General features: G+C 55.3%; 6 protein-coding genes across 6 annotated transcripts; 3 read left to right on the top strand and 3 right to left on the bottom strand.

Moving 5' to 3' along the window:
• Positions 1-44: 44 nt before the first annotated feature.
• B0H18DRAFT_1083531 (DNase I-like protein) lies at positions 45-4465 on the top strand (the record flags this gene model as incomplete). The annotated part of the gene is made up of 24 exons (XM_048031673.1): positions 45-197; positions 227-252; positions 395-567; positions 621-812; positions 865-1045; positions 1106-1284; positions 1380-1585; positions 1760-1876; positions 1925-2214; positions 2328-2379; positions 2484-2551; positions 2610-2663; positions 2719-2854; positions 2908-3041; positions 3082-3139; positions 3191-3239; positions 3291-3322; positions 3383-3545; positions 3600-3763; positions 3812-3869; positions 3967-4094; positions 4154-4186; positions 4237-4312; positions 4359-4465. 24 exons carry the CDS (start codon positions 45-47, stop codon positions 4463-4465), a joined length of 2829 nt encoding a protein of 942 aa, XP_047896806.1.
• Positions 4466-6923: 2458 nt separating this feature from the next.
• On the bottom strand, positions 6924-8294 carry B0H18DRAFT_1083530 (peptidyl-prolyl cis-trans isomerase Cpr7; the record flags this gene model as incomplete). Its single annotated transcript, XM_048031672.1, is given in 10 exon segments — positions 6924-6969; positions 6989-7069; positions 7104-7113; positions 7184-7397; positions 7449-7609; positions 7666-7770; positions 7839-7848; positions 7919-8042; positions 8091-8213; positions 8233-8294. 10 exon segments carry the CDS (start codon positions 8292-8294, stop codon positions 6924-6926), a joined length of 936 nt encoding a protein of 311 aa, XP_047896805.1.
• A 355-nt stretch (positions 8295-8649) lies between these two features.
• B0H18DRAFT_1208881 (uncharacterized protein) lies at positions 8650-9646 on the bottom strand (the record flags this gene model as incomplete). The annotated part of the gene is made up of 3 exons (XM_048036290.1): positions 8650-9125; positions 9190-9251; positions 9322-9646. 3 exons carry the CDS (start codon positions 9644-9646, stop codon positions 9036-9038), a joined length of 477 nt encoding a protein of 158 aa, XP_047896804.1. The 3' UTR covers positions 8650-9035.
• Positions 9647-12749: 3103 nt separating this feature from the next.
• Positions 12750-15030, bottom strand: B0H18DRAFT_952725 (uncharacterized protein; the record flags this gene model as incomplete). The annotated part of the gene is made up of 4 exons (XM_048042142.1): positions 12750-13029; positions 13088-13153; positions 13192-13607; positions 13660-15030. The coding sequence occupies 4 exons, from the start codon at positions 15028-15030 to the stop codon at positions 12750-12752; spliced, it is 2133 nt and encodes a 710-aa protein (XP_047896803.1).
• A 2170-nt stretch (positions 15031-17200) lies between these two features.
• Positions 17201-17682, top strand: B0H18DRAFT_990005 (uncharacterized protein; the record flags this gene model as incomplete). Its single annotated transcript, XM_048044986.1, has 2 exons — positions 17201-17439; positions 17488-17682. Coding segments are annotated over exons 1-2 (429 nt in total), but the record flags the coding sequence as incomplete, so codon positions are not given.
• Positions 17561-18193, top strand: B0H18DRAFT_990001 (uncharacterized protein). The gene is made up of 2 exons (XM_048044985.1): positions 17561-17883; positions 18055-18193. The coding sequence occupies exons 1-2, from the start codon at positions 17725-17727 to the stop codon at positions 18106-18108; spliced, it is 213 nt and encodes a 70-aa protein (XP_047896801.1). The 5' UTR covers positions 17561-17724; the 3' UTR covers positions 18109-18193.
• The last annotated feature ends 185 nt before the right edge of the window (positions 18194-18378 follow it).

Raw genomic sequence — 18378 nt, 5'->3', positions numbered from 1 at the left:
TAACAGTGCTGACCTGTCCGCCGGTCTCAAGCTGGATCGACACTATGTCCGACAAGCTCAAGCTCGTGGTTCAAGGGCTCTTACGTCCGTCCGAGGTGGTGAAAGCGGCCATCGAGGCGCGCCTTGTCTCGAGTGAGGACAAGGCTCCTGACGGTAGCTTCATGACAAGAGCAATTAGCCCAGGTCGCATCCGAGTGGTGACGTTGTCACACATCTCGACCCACAGGATGGCGGCTACGACCAGGTTGGTGAGTACAAACCATCATTGTGCTATCCGTATATGCTAGCGAGCTGGCGCTTTTATCTCCGCGTAAGCAAGCCATCTGGCCACTGCTGGCCGCTGAACGTCGTACCATTCGGAGAGTGCTTAGACTGAGATTATGGCATCCAACAGTGTACTCGTCATCAAGATGGCGTCAGGTCCTCCGTCGTCCAAGACGAGCTATACATTCGAGCGTGCATTTCCTATCTCCGATGGATTCTCAATATCAATGGCCCAAACCTCGTTCGATAGACTAGATCCCGCACGTCAATCTGGCCGTCCCCCGTCCAGTACTGCGAACACAGGTATGACAGATCGCCATGGTCGACGGATCCATAATGCTCATTTGCCGTTATAGCGTTCGCCTTGACCATCGTCGCTGATGGTCATCCAGAAGCCGAGCGTTTGACCTTATTGACGCGGGATTCAGAAGGGCTCAAGTCCTTACTAGAGGAATACCGCCGCTGCAAGGAAAGTCGCAACCTTCAAGCTGAGCCAGACTACAGCTGGCTGGCAGCGTATATCGGACATCCGAGCCGCCCGGCAATACGTAAGGTCGGCGGTCGAGTGTATGGCACATGCTGACGCTCCAGCCTTCGCAGTTTCCTCCGTTCCCCCGGATCTACGGATGCTCCAGAAGCCTGTACACACTCTTCTTTCTCCGGCCAGCGCAGGATTGCCTGGGGATGAGGCGTTTGATACAGCGGTTATCCGAGATGACTGGATCCGCAGAAGAGTCAAAGATCATCTATTAGCACATGCAGAGCAGCGCTCTCGCCTCCGGTAGCGACTTACTCTTCAGAAGTTGAATATGGGGCTCATGCAGGTTTCGCCCGGTGCCAGCATCCGTGTGGGGACCTTCAACGTAAACGGCAAGATGCCTATCCAGGATCTCTCTTCTTGGCTCCGCCACGGTCGTCTCTACGAGTCATTCATCCCCCCTCTAAAGGAAATTTCCCCGCTCTCGCTCAGCGACCTAGCGCAGAGCCCAATGAGCACAGGTACCGTTGAATCGCCCCTCAGTTGCGTAGCGTGCTCAACTCCCCTGCACAGAGACCTCATGCTCCGAAGGTGATTACTGCCGGGTTAATCTGATAACGCAGTTAACGCCTTGCAGACGTCAAACCTTCGGCAGCCGCAGATGTGGACGACAAGGCGCGCGTCGCGGAGAATCAAGACGATCCAGATCTATTGGTGCTAGCCTTTCAGGAACTCGATCTGTCAGCCGAGGCGCTGCTCTATTCTACGAAGACCGTGCGAGAAGACGCATGGTGCACAGCGGCTTTTGCAGCTCTGGGCGAGAAAGCTGTGCTGTATGAGAAGGTGAATGAAATTGCGTCCCTTGTGAAATCACTCCCCCGTATTTGCCGGGATTATGTCACCGAGGAGTTGTAAGACTCTTCTCGTCCCAGTCGCTCGTGCGCATGAGGACCGATATCAACGACCTTGATTTTGCGCCGGTTTTGCATGTTGCTTATGTTGTTTCTTAATCTTTAGCTCGTGTCTAAGCAGCTCGTCGGCATGCTATTGCTTGTGATAGTACAAAAGCGCCTCAAAGGATGCTTTGGTGATGTTCGAAGCGCATCTATCGGAGCCGGTATCATGGGCATGATGGTGTGTTGCGCTAAACCACTAAAGAACCTGGCTCTGATTTTTACAAAGGGCAACAAGGGTGCAACTGCTATCCGGATGACATACACTCCGAACACGGCGGGGAAGGTGGTAACACCTCGCCCGATTACATTGACATTCGTCAATTCGCACCTAGCGGCGTTCGACGAGATGTTCGACAGGAGAAATGCAGACTTTCACGATATCTGCAAACGGCTACTATTCGAATCCGGAGCAACCGCTCAAGAACCATCGCCACAAGATGATGTGCCATCGGAGAACAGCCCGATCACACTAAATGTATTTGAGACGGACGTACTTTTCTGGACGGTGAAACTTCAGTGCTTCCTGCTGAAATGTGCTGCTGATGGCTCGACCATGTCTAGGGAGGTCAGCTTCCTGGCGAGCTCTACCCGAAAATTCAACTGACGTGAAATTGAGATCTCAATTACAGAATGAATCTACCAGATGCCGACGTGCGCTACCTACTTTCCTCCTCTCAGGAAGTCAGAGGATCAGATATGGAACTACTATTGAGATTTGACCAGGTTTGCTTTTACATAGTACTTCGACCGCACGAGGCTCCACCATTTTGACCTTCACGCATTAGCTATATTTGGCCCAACGCATGCGGAAGGCTTTTGAAAATTTCAAAGAACATCCCATCCAACATGCTCCGTGAGGCGGTTGCTTGGCTGTGTGCTGATTGTGTCTCTGACCGTTTTTGACCGCTCAGGTCTTATCGATTGACGAGTGACGGGCTGGAAGATGAGCTAGGCTACGACATGAGGTATTTTCCTTACTCTACGCTTATTTTAAATCCATTCATTCTAACCGAATACTAGGAGGAAACCCGCATGGACCGATCGCATTCTTCACACACATTCGGCGATGGTGGACGTAAAGCAGTTCTCTTACACCAGCCATCCGGACATATCAATGAGTGACCACAAGCCGGTTTCGGCAGACTTTGACGTTCGAGTGCGTCCAGACACGCGTTCAGCGTCCAAATTTTAATGAACAATTTTATGCAGGCAGCTTCGCTTGATGCAACTTCATTTGAGGAATTTGTGCAGGACCTATGGAGACAAGTGGGCTCTGTCGAGGAATCAGAACAGATTCCATGGTTGAGAGTCAGCACTACGTTCATCGACGTCGGATCATTCTCGTGCGTTCCCATTCATCGTATTGCTAAATTCTTCACAAAGTTATCTCAGCTATCACAAACCAACTCAGCAGAGCTTGCACATAGAGAACGTCGGAAAGGTACATTAGCGGCGTAGCTCCAGCATAGTTGGATGTACTGATGTCACATAGATTCCATGCACCTATCGCTTTGTCGCGGCAAAACCTGGCTCAGAATTATGTAGGCTCCCAGTCGTTTTGAAGAACTTACGTGGCCTCTGATACGCCTCAGTCCCAGAATGGCTCGAAACTGACCAAGTGTCGGTGAGTGCCACGGTACAAATCATACAATCGTGACCTACGCCTGATGTGATCCGGGATCAGGGCTTGTTACTACCAGGAGAGAGTACAGTCGTCCACATCTCGACTCGAATTCAGAAGGCATTGGCCACGAAGCTGAATATTTCACGGCCTGAACTTACACATACACTCATATTGCATACCGCAATGGGCAAAGACCATTTCATCACGGTCGTTGCGAAGTATGGTATGTGGCACACTGTATCTTAGCGACGTCTGTCACATCTCTTGACCCTTGCAGAGCGGACATGCTTTTGTAATCATCTTCACATGCTTGCACGACTTCCTGGTCCCATCCGGGCACTGAAATCCTTGGGTGAATTGCTTCCTGCGGATCATGCCGTGACCGCACCAAGGGAAGTCATGCGTCTAATCAACTGGTTAATGACAAACGCAACGAATGTGGTGAGTGGTCGCGCACGTGTATGTATTGGGTCTCAACGTTACTTGAAGGAGGGACTGTTCGTGCAGGCCGGTGACAGCAAACTGGTTGACACGATCTGTGAGGTCGGTATGACGGCCAGCATTGTCCGCTAAAAGCTTTGATTGACAGATTGAGGCAGTGCCTAGATACGGGCGCAGAGTTTCCATTCTACCATCCTGAAAAGGAGTCCGCGGCCGCGCTGGCATTTGGGATGCATTCATCCGTTTTCTGAGGCTCCTTCCTGAACCGGTTGTCCCAGTCAATCTGTTTGCCAGATGTACGGAAGTCTCTAGTAAGGATAGCGCCTTTGAGGTTCGTTCCTTCCGATGTGGTTCGTGTGTGTTGATCTCAACATACTCCCCAAATTATAGCTGTTGGAGGATCTACCGGCCGTAAACTTGAATGTGCGCCATCTGTCACTTTTAGCTCCTGGTAAAACTAAATTGTGGCGTAGGTATGGATCTCAACCACTGCGGTCCTGCACTTCATCGTACAACAAGCAGCGTCAGCGGCGCGGATAGAACAGCTCGGTCGGTGTTCATGCAGGCTGATTCCTTGAGACTCATGCTCGGGCAGTGGCAGTGTTCACGTCTGTATTACTCCCGGACGACCCGACTGCGGATACATCGCCTTCCGCAACAGTACGTGGCAAACGGGCCTTCCTTCGCTATTTCATTCTTTGAAAGATTTGGATAACGGCACAGCGCTGTGATGCGCTATGATATCGACCGTGCGTAGCGTATTGAAACAGATGTACATACTAGCACATGCTACGTAGTGTATGAAGAAGTACCAGTAACGACGAGAAATAAATAGGCTTTAGACATGTAAGTGGGCGATGGTTGCTGTGTCAAGGACAGTGTGTCTAGGGCGTTGTGTACTATTTCTGACCCGAACTGCGCCGCGGTACACTCAGTGCAAGCCCAACATGTGGACAGCAAGGTACTTACACTGGAACATAAGTACAAGCGATACCCCGGCGCTGACAGTTGGCGCATGTCTGGCGACCGTCACACTTCAGCTTCCTGCCTGGAATGGGTTAGTCTTAGGATTGAGATGCGATCGAGCAAGATACCTCGGCAGAACTGGCATGCCATGGGTGTACGGCGGGGAGTCCTGGGTGAGGCGTAGTCATCTTCGGAGTCAGACTGCCTGTTACTCTGACCCTGGCTAGTCTGCCAAATCACTTGAGTAACCGGTCTTTGATCCTCAAAGGCAAAAGCTTTACCTGGGCAGTGCTCATGGTGTATAAACGGCCACGCGAATGCTAGAATAGAGCGAGAGAATGTGAGAGCTGCGAATCTTGGAGTGGGTAGATGACAATGCAAGTTTTATAGGTACCTGCAGGACAGGCGTTCCGTGATATGTGGTGCATTACGCGCCTCAAATGCTCAACACGCCTGTCTAGGCCCACAAAAGGCGCACAGAGAGATAAATAGCGATGCGTTCGGTCCCTTCAGGTGGGCTTTCCACCCAAACAGACGACACGGGCAGTGCCAGCGGCCGTGGTGCCATCTGAAATTAAGTGGCCACAGAGTACGCGATCTGTGATGCTGAATCCGGGTGAGTGACGTGTCGCCATCGCCGTACCAGAAGGATAATGTAACGGATTAATAGCTTGCATTGTTGGACGCTGAGGGGATATATCCGATCCCCGACCGAGCCTAGCTTACTCAATCGCGGGTGAAACGGCAATCCAGATTGACTAAGAGGAACCTGTTGGGAATCTCAAAAGCCTTCGCGGAAGGATTTGGCGGACTTGCCTCTTTCGCGACGAACTGACATCCATTAGCGAACCACATGGCTTGTCTCGACACGTTTCATGCGGCCCGCTTCCCTTGTTAGGTGTAACACCGAGGATAGGTGCTGTTCGTCTCCACGGATGCAGCGCCCGACGTCTTTCCAGTGTATGATCGCCTGTGGCCGAAAGTGAACGAAGTTCGTCATCCTGATCCACACGCGACCGACTCAGTCAGAGCTCAGAGCTCAGACTCGGAGTGGACGTGTGATCATCGTGGGTGTGTGGGAGATTACGAAGAGAGACACTGTCCGAGTCATTCGCGTAGATTACGCCGGCGGGAAGACCAAAAATGACTGTTTCATATCCTGGTAACGACTTGCTTGTTTCGAGAGGGCATGAGCGCGTAACTCCGGTACCATGCGGAAGAGAACATGCTCTGCATCCCGTGCGACTAAATGTGGCAGTGCGTACAGCGTAGCGGACCATGACCACCGCGCAGCGACTGTGCCTAGTCTGCAGTAAGGCGTTCACTGCGCTGCGTTTCGCGTCTAGTGGCGTCGCATCACCGCCAGGCGCCGCCCCTTTCGGCGCTTTGCACAGACGGAATGCCGCACTGCAGGTTTCGCGTTGCATTGCGCGATGTTAAATTCCCCTCTTCGGGACAAAAGGTCCACTGCGAAATTATCATGGTAAGATCCACCGAAGCGCGGCCAGTGACTCATTCGACCGGAATGAATGGACCAAGACTTGCATACCTGGATTATGAGTTAAGGGCGCGCTTCCGGCCTCGGCGAGTGAGCAGAACACAGGCACCTAGCGCTTGACAGAAGTGAACCACTGGCAGCATGTCTCGTCTGAGATTCAGATACCACGTGCAGTACGAGTCTTTCTTGACAATACGATCGGCGATGATCGGAACCAGAGTGGACCAACGAGGATCTGCAACCGGGTTCTTGCTATCATGCCCGAGACGCTCGCGGTAGGGCCTCTAGTCAGCAGGGACTGAGCTGACTGGAGGCATTCACTAGCCTGAAACAGGGCATCTGTGTCAATATCTCGGAGAGTAACACATGCAGACGGTGCAAGATCGTGCCGACCAACTAGCGCAGCGTCTCGTTCACTAAGTACCGGTACCGGCATTTGTGTGAAAACTGCTTTGAAGGTCGCGACCCGAGGATGCCACGGTCCACAACCACTGCGTCTCTTTGTCGAGACGCACGGATCGCCGAGTGTGCACGCAGCCCAGAATTGGGTGCAGGGGACGGAACGGAGTATTGAGCGATACGGCAATACAGCGTATGTATTGCGGCCACGGGGCGGAACGGTCGGAAACGCTGCCCGGTCAATTAGTTCATCATACAGATTTGTTACAGTATACTTCTCTTGGCAAGTTACAAATATCATGCAAACAGCTTTTTGAATGCCTTCTTTTCTTGTCCCGCTGTTCTTTCTTCCTCTGCCGGACTTCTCCAGCTCAGTCAGAATCGCCCTGTCATCTTTCACAAGCTCATGGGCGGCTACGAGATCTTCCTCGGCGCACTCTCCTCTTTAGCACTACCTTCGCCAAAGCACGACGATACAGTGCTTTCGCTACAGAGCAAAATTATTTGTCAATAGGAGAAAATGAAGACGTTGAACAGTATCGCGAAGAAAAACGCACCCTTATCCGCGGTGTTCAAATCCATTCCAAGAGCCCGATCCGTTGCACTACGCGCAATCCCAGCGTTGGCGGTTCCCCCCGCCCTGAGCGCAGCCAACGCCGAATTGAGTAGAAGCGGTGCAAGCAACACGTCGTAAGAGTCCTTAAGCTCCGGTGGCGCATCATCGGGAAGCATCTGGTGCATGTCGAGGTAGCGTATCGCCTCTGCGCAAACCTAGTCAGTACGCTCGCGCCACTTCCGTCATAGTGAACCAACACAGCGTACTCCGGTATTTGCTAACGCCTCCGCCGCTTTGCCATCCTTGAATAGCTTGTTACCAGTTTCTCGGACTTGCTTGGCGACCTTGAGTGCGGCCTCGGGTTTCTCGATGACATCCTGACCGTCTATTGGTCCCTGGTCCTCTGGGTAGTCTTCAAATGGATCCCCTCCGCGGCCGTCGGATCCTCCGCGAGTGACGGGTCGTCCGGAGACAGCTGTCCACAATCTGCGATGACACACGGCGATTTGGGGGCATCGCCGTCGGCCGTGGGCGTGTTCTCGACGGCGCGTACGACCGACTTTCCGCGTATCACCTCGCCGAAGACGACTGCTTGCCGTCCAGATGTTCCGTGGCGTTGCAGGTGATGAAGAACTGCGATCCGTTCGTTCCTGGACCGGCATTCGCCTGTTGGACGTGCGGACAATCAGTACCGCATCGCTCTATGACGGTGACGGAGGGCGCGCCCGCGACTGACCATGGACAGCAAGAACCGTTTCGTGTGCTTCACCTCGAAGTTTTCATCCTCGAATTTCTCGCCATAGATCGACTCGCCGCCCATGCCGTTTCCCATGGTGAAGTCGCCGCCCTGCACCATGAACCTGTACTTTCATCTATCACCGGCGTAACTAGCAGCGTGAAGTCCGGACGTACCCTTGATCACCCTGTGGAACGCGCACCCCTTGTAGTGCAGCGGCTTACCCGCCGTGCCCTCCCCTTTCTCGCCGGTGCATAGTGCGCGGAAATTCTCCACCGTTTTCGGTACGATATCACTGTATAGCTGCATGACACCCGCCCAGCGGCTGTCCCCCGATCGTTATGTCGAAATACACGAGAGGACGTTCGGACGACATGGTGCTTGTGAGGCTTCCTATACGGTGAATGCGCGAGCTTGTGGTGTGAATGGCCTTGTGAGTCGAGCAGTAGTCTGAGCAGGTCGTTTGTCGCGCCCATGGTCTCAAATATTCAAGTTGAACGTGCTTATTAGGCGTCTCTAGAACATGCTAGAACGGTACACTTAAGCGCCATTGTAAGCCGGTTAACAAAAGTAAGCATTGTTTGTAATCGAGTCATTAAGCATTCAACGGGGATAAGTAAACTATGAAGGTCTTTCGACAGAATAATGATCATCACTTCAAGTTCAATCAACGGTATATGCCTCAGCCAGACTTAGTTCAGGCAACTTGTTCTGTACGTCGGGCTCCCTCAAAACAGTTCAGACGTGACTTGTATTCATGGAATAGAATGTAAGTAGCAATAGCGAAAACAAACAAAAGGTACAGTAGACTACTAGAAGAGTCCGCTCTTCCTACATCACACAACAGTGATACAACCAAAACGCGTAGTGGCAGCACTGCCCTTCAGCATCGACGAGTCCCCGGTAGACAATAATAATAACACAGTCAAAAAGTTCGAAAGCGAAGTAGCGCAGCGACTATTCGCCGCGCTGGCGAAGGACCTTGGAGGGTCAGGGTATTGTGGGACGAAATGGGTAAATCCGTTTTAGCTGCGGCCGTAAGGAGGGAGCGCGCAGGTCGTGCGAATGTCATGCGTCATGCAGAGTCATTCAGGAGAACATGGCGTGGGCGTGCAGTCTAGACAACGGACTCGACAAGTCGTGATGGTAGTGTAGGGCGGGGCGCGCCCGACATGCGTCGTTGGAGGCGAGCTGGCCGACGCTGTGACTGTAGAAGCAGTCGTGTCAGCCCCGAACAGAAGACTCAGTCACACGACAGCGAGAACACTGACGTGGCGGGACATGATGACTTTCGCCATGGACAATGGAGGCTGCGACTCGTAGAAATGAGGACCTGCAGTGTCGGAAGAAAGATGAGACACGACATGAGGAGGAACTGCCAGAGAGCAGGTTGCGAGACTCACCTAATCTGGGTCGTCCGACTTGCCAGTGGACCCTCATTATATCAGACCCGCCCATAAACCCAAGTCCCTTCTCATCCGCAGACCTCTCCTGGGTCTCCTCGCCCAGTATGCTGCTCAGCGAGAACGACACAGGCAGCGCGCTCCAGTTCCACAAATGCGGCTTGCCCGTGTTCAGAGACAGCTGGGGCAGGTTGAGATCTGCCTCAAACTTGTTCGATAGTCGGTGCAGCGAACCCGCTCCGACATGGAGCACAGCAAGGATTGAGGTGAGGAACGAAACCACCGAGAGGACCTGGAGGACCGAAAATGATAGGATCTCGAACATCGTGTGCAACCTCTGGTGGGCCTGGCTCTGCTGGATGGGTGGACCGGCGCTGGAGGCGTAAGCGCGTACGGTCGAAGCCAATGCGGTCTGCGAGCAGCGCAGCTCGAGGAGGTCGCGTGTGAGGGGAGGAGCGGTGGGCAAGACGCGGGGGCCGTGCACCCCTCAACTTCGGGAGCAGCGGCATCCTCCGTGACGCTGTGATCGTCACTGCCTGTCACACTGTGGCGTCCACTCATCGCCCGTAACGGTAACCTGCTACTGAGCAGCCACCCGCAGCGAGTGCTCCAACTTAGTCCTTCACAATGCACAGGTACGGCCGTTATTCTCCGCGCTGTGTTGTTGAGTGGGCATTGAGCCTGAAAATATCGGGTATTTCCCCTTTTCCGCCTGAATCCCATTGTTGATTCAGTTTGCAGTGGTTGGACTCTGCCGCTGTGATTGAATGTCATGGCTCAATTAGACATTCCCTATCGGGCAGATACAGTAGGGATTGCGGTGAACCCTGCGATGAGGTTTTGGCCCTCCCAAGCAGCTCAAATCGCCGAGGAAACTGACAGATAGACGTGTTACAATCGAAAGTCCGGCGCCGATCGGTACAGCTGCTTCGAACATGTTTTGGACCGTCCCCACTGGCAGAGGACCTATGTCCATCACTTCCCGAGACCAGACAGCCAGACACTCGAGCATGCCTGTCCGTGCTATACAGTACTAATGTTGCTGCCTTAACGTCAATAGCGCTAGTGTGCTTGTCACCAGCAGGGCGTGGACCTAACTGCTCAAGCATCAAGCAAGTACGCCAGCGCGCTGAATTTGTGGACTACTGTCATGCGGTATCTGACACCACGCTTCATGTTCCCCGATCCTACTCAATTGCCAATAAATCAGAGTGGTGCGCCGCTCCGACTTGTTGTTATATGGGAATGTTCAAGTGGTACCATCACTTGCTGCGACCGGACAGCCAAGCGCATCCGTCGGGCAGGCTTTGACACAGCGGTGTGGTGTTACACGGCGCTGGTTCTGCCGCGATGCGACGTCGGCAACGCTCTCGCCGACTGGTCGGATGCTGAGCTAAGTAAGTTAGCAGAGTCCGCACCTCCATTGCACCTCCACAAGTCCTGAAACTCAGCTTAAACAGTGTTTTTGTCTTTATGTGAGTACGATCCTCAAACGATCCTAGTGTGCGACCACAAATAAATGATCTGACTGTGTCATACCAGAGATGAATCGCCGGTATGTTCAGCCGTGACAGTTGCATCCGTATCTTCCAACATCCGGCACCAGCTCACTTTGCGGACCCAAGGACAATCTATGGAGGGTGGTCTTGTGGGTCGTTACCACGAACGTCATGGCATGCGCGCCCTTCGTACTTACTTGCCATATACATCCGGCCGGTCATTGACCATTCCCATGCCACAGGAATGAACTCATGTGCGTAGCCCCCGGCGTGTCAACGAAACATATCGTCCATTTGACATTCCGACAGGGTCCAATATGGACACTAGAAGTTTGAGGTGCTTCCTGTGTGGTGCGACTGCTACAAGCAGTGTTAGCAGCCCGCTGGTACCAGCGGAGCGATGGGGCCGCGGCACCGGTGCAGTGGTTACGGATCTCTCGACCTCGGCCATGAACAACTACGACGCGTGGCGTAGGCCACACAAGCACGGAACAATACGCCTCCCCGGATACTTTACCCCGACTTAGCACGGGAAACGCCAGGTAACGATGGCAACACTGACTGGGTCGTTGGATCACAGTCCGATATGTCGTAGGCTGCTCGTATGTTCACTACTCTCGTTGGGACATACATCCGCGCGTGTTGGCTTCAGATCACCCGCGGCCCGCCCTTGCGTTCACGTCATCGCGGGAACCAAACTTTCCTGTGAACGAAGAAACCATACTCCGGTTCACGCGGTATGGACATACGGATCTTCTGTCCGCACTAACTCAATAGGAATCATTCTTCCGCGAGACTAGGCCACCACTACAAATGCTACTGCGTAGTCTGGAAGGTGTGGTCAAGGCCACCACGACGCCTGCGGGGGTCCCCCTGTCGGCTCACGACTGCTCTATGTGGTCTGCAGCACGACCACAATTCTGCGGTGCGCCATGGCCTCTCTCACACACACACAAGGGACGCTACTCACGTTTCACAGTGTGTGTACGACCACCAGCGGGAGCTGTGTCGATCAATCCACTCGCGGTCTCCTACCGGAGGTGCGTCGCATTGGCGGTATGCGGTGCTAGCTGTCGGACCGAAGCAGCGGGACGCCAGAGCATTATATTGTCCCAACGTCGGAAACACGTCCAGCCGTCGGGTCGAGGCTCTGACTCAATGTGGCCCAACGAATCTAAGGGTTCAGTACAGCGGCCCAGCTTTGAAGGCCGCAAACCGTGATTGACGCGAACGGCGCCGAGGTGTTTGGTAGCAGCAGACCGAACAATCCCCGCTCGGGCGTACCGTCGCTTGGAGGCGGGCTTCGAAAGACCAGCGCCCGGCGGGGATCCGCACATCGATATTCCGAGGACGTGCGCCTCTACATCTCGGCAGGCCGCGAAGTATGCCCGCTAGGCCGCATGTAGCGGCTTGGTTGTGGGTCCCCCGTACCTAGGAGTTGGTTCGCCGCGTCCTTGCTTCGGATAGAGTGTAGCCCGAGTTGGCCGCGATTATCTGTGGTCCTCTCTTCATGCTCCGCGGTTGGCTGCGGCTCCGATAATGCGGCACACTAACCACCCTGATAGTAGGTTGGGCGGCCATCAAAGCACCTGTACTTAGCTGGGCCACACCGGCAGGGCCAGGGCTGTGTAGTCAGGAATAACGGTGCACACGTCGCGGGAAGTAGTACTGTAGCCCTGTGCCCCCTAGTGTGCGCTTGCTCTGGGTCCGAGGTCCGTACTATAATTTGTTATGCAATGCCTGACCCATTCAGCCTACGGTGACGGTTCGAATTCATACAACAAGTTACTATTCCAGACAATGAGTGAGTACATACAATACAACACAAAGCTTCTAACACATAGCACTCAGAAAACATATTGACGCAACGTAACACGACAAGCACGACACCTCCCACCAGCCCCCAACCTCAATAGTCCCAGTTTGCGATCAAGAGCTCCTTCTCGACTTTGTTCCGGTCGTATTTCGCCTGGTCCCGCCATCCTTCGCCTTGGTCTCCTTCTTCTGCACGTCTTCCTCCTTCACGACGTGCTCATTCCAGTACATCGCGCGGCCAAAATCGATGATCCGGAAGCTCGGCGTCTTGCGTGATCGCTCCTGGGGCGGCTTCCACAACGGGCCGGGCTGCCATAGGATGTTGCGCACGTACATCGAGCCCTGGAGGAACTCCGCGAGCTGGAGGCGCACCACGAGCGAGTAGCACTCCGATCTGTAAAACACAGTCTCTCTCAGTCCCAACTCGCACGCAGCGAAGGCACTGAACGCACCTGTCATCGATGCTGAACTTGGACGGCACGACGGGCTGGCCGCACTCCTCCATCAGCAGTATCGGGCTCGAGCCCTTCCCACACGCATATCACCATCATCGTACCCCGCATACTTGTGGTCCGGCGCGGAGCCGTCCTTCTCGACGGGCACGTAGTACCCGTAGAACTTCGGAACCACCGCGCCGACGGGCACGGGGTGCTTCACCGGCGTGACGAGGTTGTATCCGCAGTACTCCTCCTGGAGGTGCCGCGGGAAGAGGCTGAAGATCTCTGCCTCGTGTCGCAGGAACTTGCGCGCGGAGATGTGAACGAAGGCCGTCTTTGCGGCGACGGTCACCATGCGATGCTTGCCGTATGTGCTGAGCGGTGGGGGCAGCTTGAGGGGCGCGCGCCGCACGAGAGAGTGGTGTCCCTCGCCGATCAGGGGGCCGTTGAGATACAGACGGCCGAGACGCTCTGGTTCACCTTTGAGGCTGTCTCTCTCGAACTTGGGGAAGATGCGCTTATACTTTGCAGGTTCCTGCAGAATGTATGTCAGTTTGGCAGGACATCATGGAATGAAAGCAACGCACCCTGCTGGTGCGATGGACGATGAGTGCATCTGGAAAGTATTCTTCCGGAATGAATTCTTCCAGCTTCGGGATATCAGCCAAGAACGTCTCGTTGAAGCATCCATTTTCTTTGATGTAAGCCTCCGAGGCCTCCGTGGGCGCGACTCCATCTTCGATCTCATCCACGTCTGCCATATCTTGATCTTCATCCTTCTCATCTTTCTTGTGGTCATCACCTTCACCACTTTCCGGCTCGACAAAGCGGCCTTTGCCTTTGTCCTTGACCGGCTCCTTTGGAGGCTGCGATCCTTCACCTGATCCGCTTGAGTCGGTAGTGGTCTCCTTCTTGTCATCTTCGTGCTTGGTTGATCCTTCAGATTGCATCTCCACGTCGCTTTCGGTCTTGTTTGTGCTGGGATCCACAGACATAGGCGCATCCGGGGCCTCAACGACATCAGCTGTTTCTCTCTTTGCACCTGCCGACGATTCGGCGACCTTTGGACGATGCTCTTGTTCTTGCTCACTCGTAGTTGCGCCCTTCTTATCCGTCTTCACCGTCTTCCCTTCGTTGAGGAATATCACAGGGCTCGGATCATGACGGACATGCAAGAGACAATCGCCTTCTGGGATGAGAAGGCCGCTAGGCACCGCGTCGTCCTCGTCGTCCTCGTCGTCGGTAAAGTCTTCCACGATAACCGCCATGATACCCTTGTCATCGACCAGCTCAGCGCGTCCCCTCTCGTTGCCAGGCTTCCTGACGATCGAGTACGGGCCACAGACACCCAGACTCTGCGCCATCGCATACTCCTCGCGGACCTCCGGCCTCCACAGCGCGGCGTAAGGATGTTTCAGAGGAGATATGACGGGGTTCACTGCATCGTTAGGCATGAACACACCTTCCATGTCCTCGATGACGACGCGGTGGACGAGCTTGTCTTCCACGGCCTCGCCGGTCTTAGGGTCGTCCGCGCGCACACGCCAGCAGCGCACGTCGGACGCCTCGTCGTCTTCGTGGTCCGAGCCGTCGTCATACGCGCCGATGGGCGGCACGGTCCGATTGAGCGCATCATTCGCGAGCCTCAGCACGGGCCACGGGCGGCGCAGGCGCGGGCGGGGTTCGGGCGCGTCGAACTCGCTCTCGTCGTAGTTCTCGGCGAACTCCTTGATCATGCTGCGCGACCAGATGGTGAGGACGTCGACGTTCGGGACGCGTTGCAGCCACATGAAGTCCTCGCAGGAGTGGCCCCAGATGAGCCCGCTCGGGGTGCGCGTGCCGACGGGCGGCGGGCGCGGGAGGATCTCGCCGGTGGGGTCGCGCAGCCATTGGCGGGAGACGATCCGGCGGCGATTAGAGTAGTGGAAACGGTCTTCGCTCTTTTTGCCGCTGGACATGGTCGACGTGGATAGCGATGGTCAGCGAGACGGACGGGTGAGATGTGGAAGTGCGTCGAGCGTCAAAAGGGCGGTCTTTTATAGCGTGGCCAACGAAGACACCACGAGGCCGTGGTCGCGTTAGAAGCAGTGCACCTGTCACTTCTGCCTTCTTGAGTGGTTGTTATCACGTCGATCGTGATGGCGATCCTGAAGAAGGAAAACCAAGTAAGGAGAAGGTGACACTAAAAGACAATGGATGCCATACCTGGACGTGCCACCCCACTCTGCCAGATGGACCCTTGGTCTCTGCGCGGAGGTCATCGCCAACCAGACTCCCACATCAGCAAAAGTGCGGACGCCAATCTGCACAGGAACAAATGGTCTGGCTTACCACCGAACAAAATGAAAGAATAATCACAGATTATGTGATTTCTGAATGCCGAACCATTGTCTTCAGTTCTTCTAACGAGATAGGCTTGTCGTACACACTGAGGACAGATGTCAACAGCTAATCGCCGCTGGTTTCGCCGCTGTGTGATAATATCAGAAGCTGGGACCAAGCTAGGATCCAGGATTACAAGTCGGAAGGCGCAGCAGTGCAATCACCTGGGCACCGAGCAAGATATTTATCCTCTTTGTTCTTAGAATATGACCGGCAAACTTCGTATGATCTTTGAGGGACGTGTGACGTGGCTATTGCGAATATATGCGCGAGAAATGTGTGGTGAACGATATTCTGTAGGCTGAGTATGGTACGCCGGAAGGCCACAGTTCGATTTTGGACGCGGCTCGGCGCTATCCGCACCGGGATAGACGCCGGCCACCCACCGACGAGTTCAACAAAGCTACAGTTCACATACTCTTTCCGTGATCCGGAGGGACTCGCTACAACTGCAACTCCTATTGAGATGATATTTTGAGGTATCAAGTGGCCTTGCAAGAAAATCGAAAATCGTCACTCTGAGTACGGTGGCGCAAACGGGGAATAAGCGCCCATCAAGTTCGAACGTAGCCGTAATAGATTATAGAGCTAATAAATATCTTAGCCCTCTGTTTTCGTACTAGCAGAAGCCCGTGCTACGCTACTACGGGAGCGTATGCTTGCAGATCCAATCGTGCTATACATATAGTATGAGTTCGCAGAAATGCGGAATTGTTGCTCGAGTAGCTCGCTAACGTAGAACTTGAAGGCCACTCAGCCGCCTCCCTCCGGGAGTCGGCTTCGTGGCCATATTCATGGATTCCTCTGTATGAAAGTACTTACCCGGTGCTCGTAGAGCCTTGTGCGGCAGCTGGTCAATGGCGCCTCATTGTGCGCCCTCGTCGCCGCAATGCGCCCATCTTCATCATCCTTATCCTCTGCATCATGGAACTCGTTGAGCTCCTCCTCCTCCGCCTATCCCTCCCGGCATACTCGTTCAGCAACACGACATTCGTCGGTGAGAGCGCATCGCCATTCCCGAGTGGATGAAGTCCATTCGCCGCCACTTGTTCCATTGCGAGGCTGAACGCAGGGTCCGAGAACATCGCCAGGTCGAAGGGCACCATCGTCGGGCGCTTTCTCGTGTATTGCGTGCCATTCTGTGTGTTCTTCGCACTGCCACCAACCGCGTCGGGCTCGATCCCGAACGTGAGATCGTTCACCGTTGCTGCGAGGCGCGGTCGGTGTGTGTTGCTCGCGTCCCAGCCTTCCTAAGTCGCCGTCGCTGGTCTTTTTCTCAGCGCATGGGGTCCGAATTCGTTGGCCATGCGTGCGTGCCGGGCAGTTCTTCCCCGCCATCCGTTCGCTCCCGTCCGCACTCACCCTCCACCCGTCCTCTTTCTTGCTCGCCGCTATGCTCGCGCCCATGGTCTGCTCTTTGGCTGGGCTTGCATAGGGGACCCTTGCCCTGCGTTCTAGCGGTCGGCGGGTGTTGTGCTGCACGTTGCCGTGGGTTCACCGTCTACTCGCCCTCGCGCGTTCTTCCCTCACATGAGTAGTCCGTTCGTCGGTCGCGTTTGCGTGCAGTGCATTCGCCCGGTGCGCCGCTCGCGGTTGATGTACGCATCGTGCTTCACATCGCCGTGCCCTGTGAGTGTAGTCAGTGCGCTCGCTCGCGTGCGTCTGCACTCACCTTTCCCCGATGTCTATCCTTACCTCTCGTGAACACAGTCCGTTCGTCGGCCACGTCTGCACACAGAGCATTGGCCTACATGCTCGTGGTCGTCGTGCGTCTTGTGCCCGTGCTGTTCAAGCTTGTATTGCTGCACGTCACGCCCGCGAGCCCCTCGCCCTCGTTGTGCATGTCGTGGCCCACTTGTCTGCCCGCTCGCATGTCTCCGTATGCGTTCGTCGGCCGCGTCTGCGTGCACAGGGTGTTCGCCCACCGCGCTCACGGGCGGCGGTGGACGTGTGCGCTGTTGCCTGCCGCCTGCCCGCTCTCCCGCCTGCCCGCTCTCCCGCCCGCTCGCTCTCCCGCCCGCTCGCTCTCCCGCCCGCTCGCTCTCCCGCCCATCCACTTGCTTGCACATCCGATTGCCCGTCCACGCGTGCCCACTTGCCCACCAGCTCGCCCGCCTGCCCACTGGCTCCGCGTGCGTTCGTCGGCCGTGTCTGCGTGCTGGGCATTCGCCCGGTGCGCTCGCGGTCGGCGTGCGCATCGCGCTTCATGGCGCCACGGCGACTGCGCCCTGCGCCTGCCACATTCTCCCATCCGTCCGATTCCTTCGCTGATGCACCCGCGGTCCGGTCGTCGGCCGTGTTTATGTGCTGGGCTTATGCCCTGCGCGTTCACGATCAACGTGTGTTCTGCGTGCCCCGGCCCTGCCGACCATAGCCCACGCCCGTTCTTAGCCAGCTCGCTCGCGTGCAATAATGGCACTCACCTTCGCGTCTGTTGCTCACGCGCTCGTCGGTCGCGTACGCATGCTGGGCACTTACCCTGCGTGCCCATCGTTCCGTCTCGGGCCTTCGATGCGCTTCACAGTGCCATTGTTGTTGCGCTCGTGGTGGTGCTCTTACACGCCCGATCCCGAGCCAGGCCGTCGTGAATGAATATTGAGGGGGTGGTGCCCACGGCGAGAGAGGGAGAGAGTGGCAGTGGCAGATTGGCATGAGGCAACGCCGCGAGCGATTCGACGGCCCGCACAGGATCAAGCATGCTTCCAAACTTAGAGGATTCGGCTAGGTCGAAGAGCGCAGCGAGTGTATGTACATGCCAGAGTACGTTTTAACAGTGGAGGACAGTACTACTTTGAAACGACGCAAGGAGGTGGACGGCGCTCGGGCCTCGGGCATGGCCCGGAGGCCGAACCGCGTCCGTATTCGAACCGTGGCCTTCCGGCCGACCTTAGGCTGAGCGACTCCGAGCGAGTTCCTAGGCCTTC

The sequence above is a fragment of the Fomitopsis serialis genome (assembly GCF_022376445.1).
Source record: "Fomitopsis serialis strain Sig1Antser10 chromosome Unknown B0H18scaffold_13, whole genome shotgun sequence".
NCBI lineage: Eukaryota > Fungi > Basidiomycota > Agaricomycetes > Polyporales > Fomitopsidaceae > Fomitopsis > Fomitopsis serialis.
Note: the sequence above shows the minus strand (reverse complement) of the source record. Positions and strands in the feature narration are given on the sequence as shown.

What these genes read in the sequence shown, in the direction of transcription:
- B0H18DRAFT_990001 (XM_048044985.1), top strand. Translation starts at nt 17,725, where the DNA reads ATGCACCCGCGGTCCGGTCGTCGGCCGTGTTTATGTGCTGGGCTTATG. An exon ending in ATAATGGCACTCACCTTCGC is followed by an intron (nt 17,884 to 18,054) that starts GTCTGTTGCTCA and finishes ATGAATATTGAG; the next exon opens with GGGGTGGTGCCCACGGCGAG.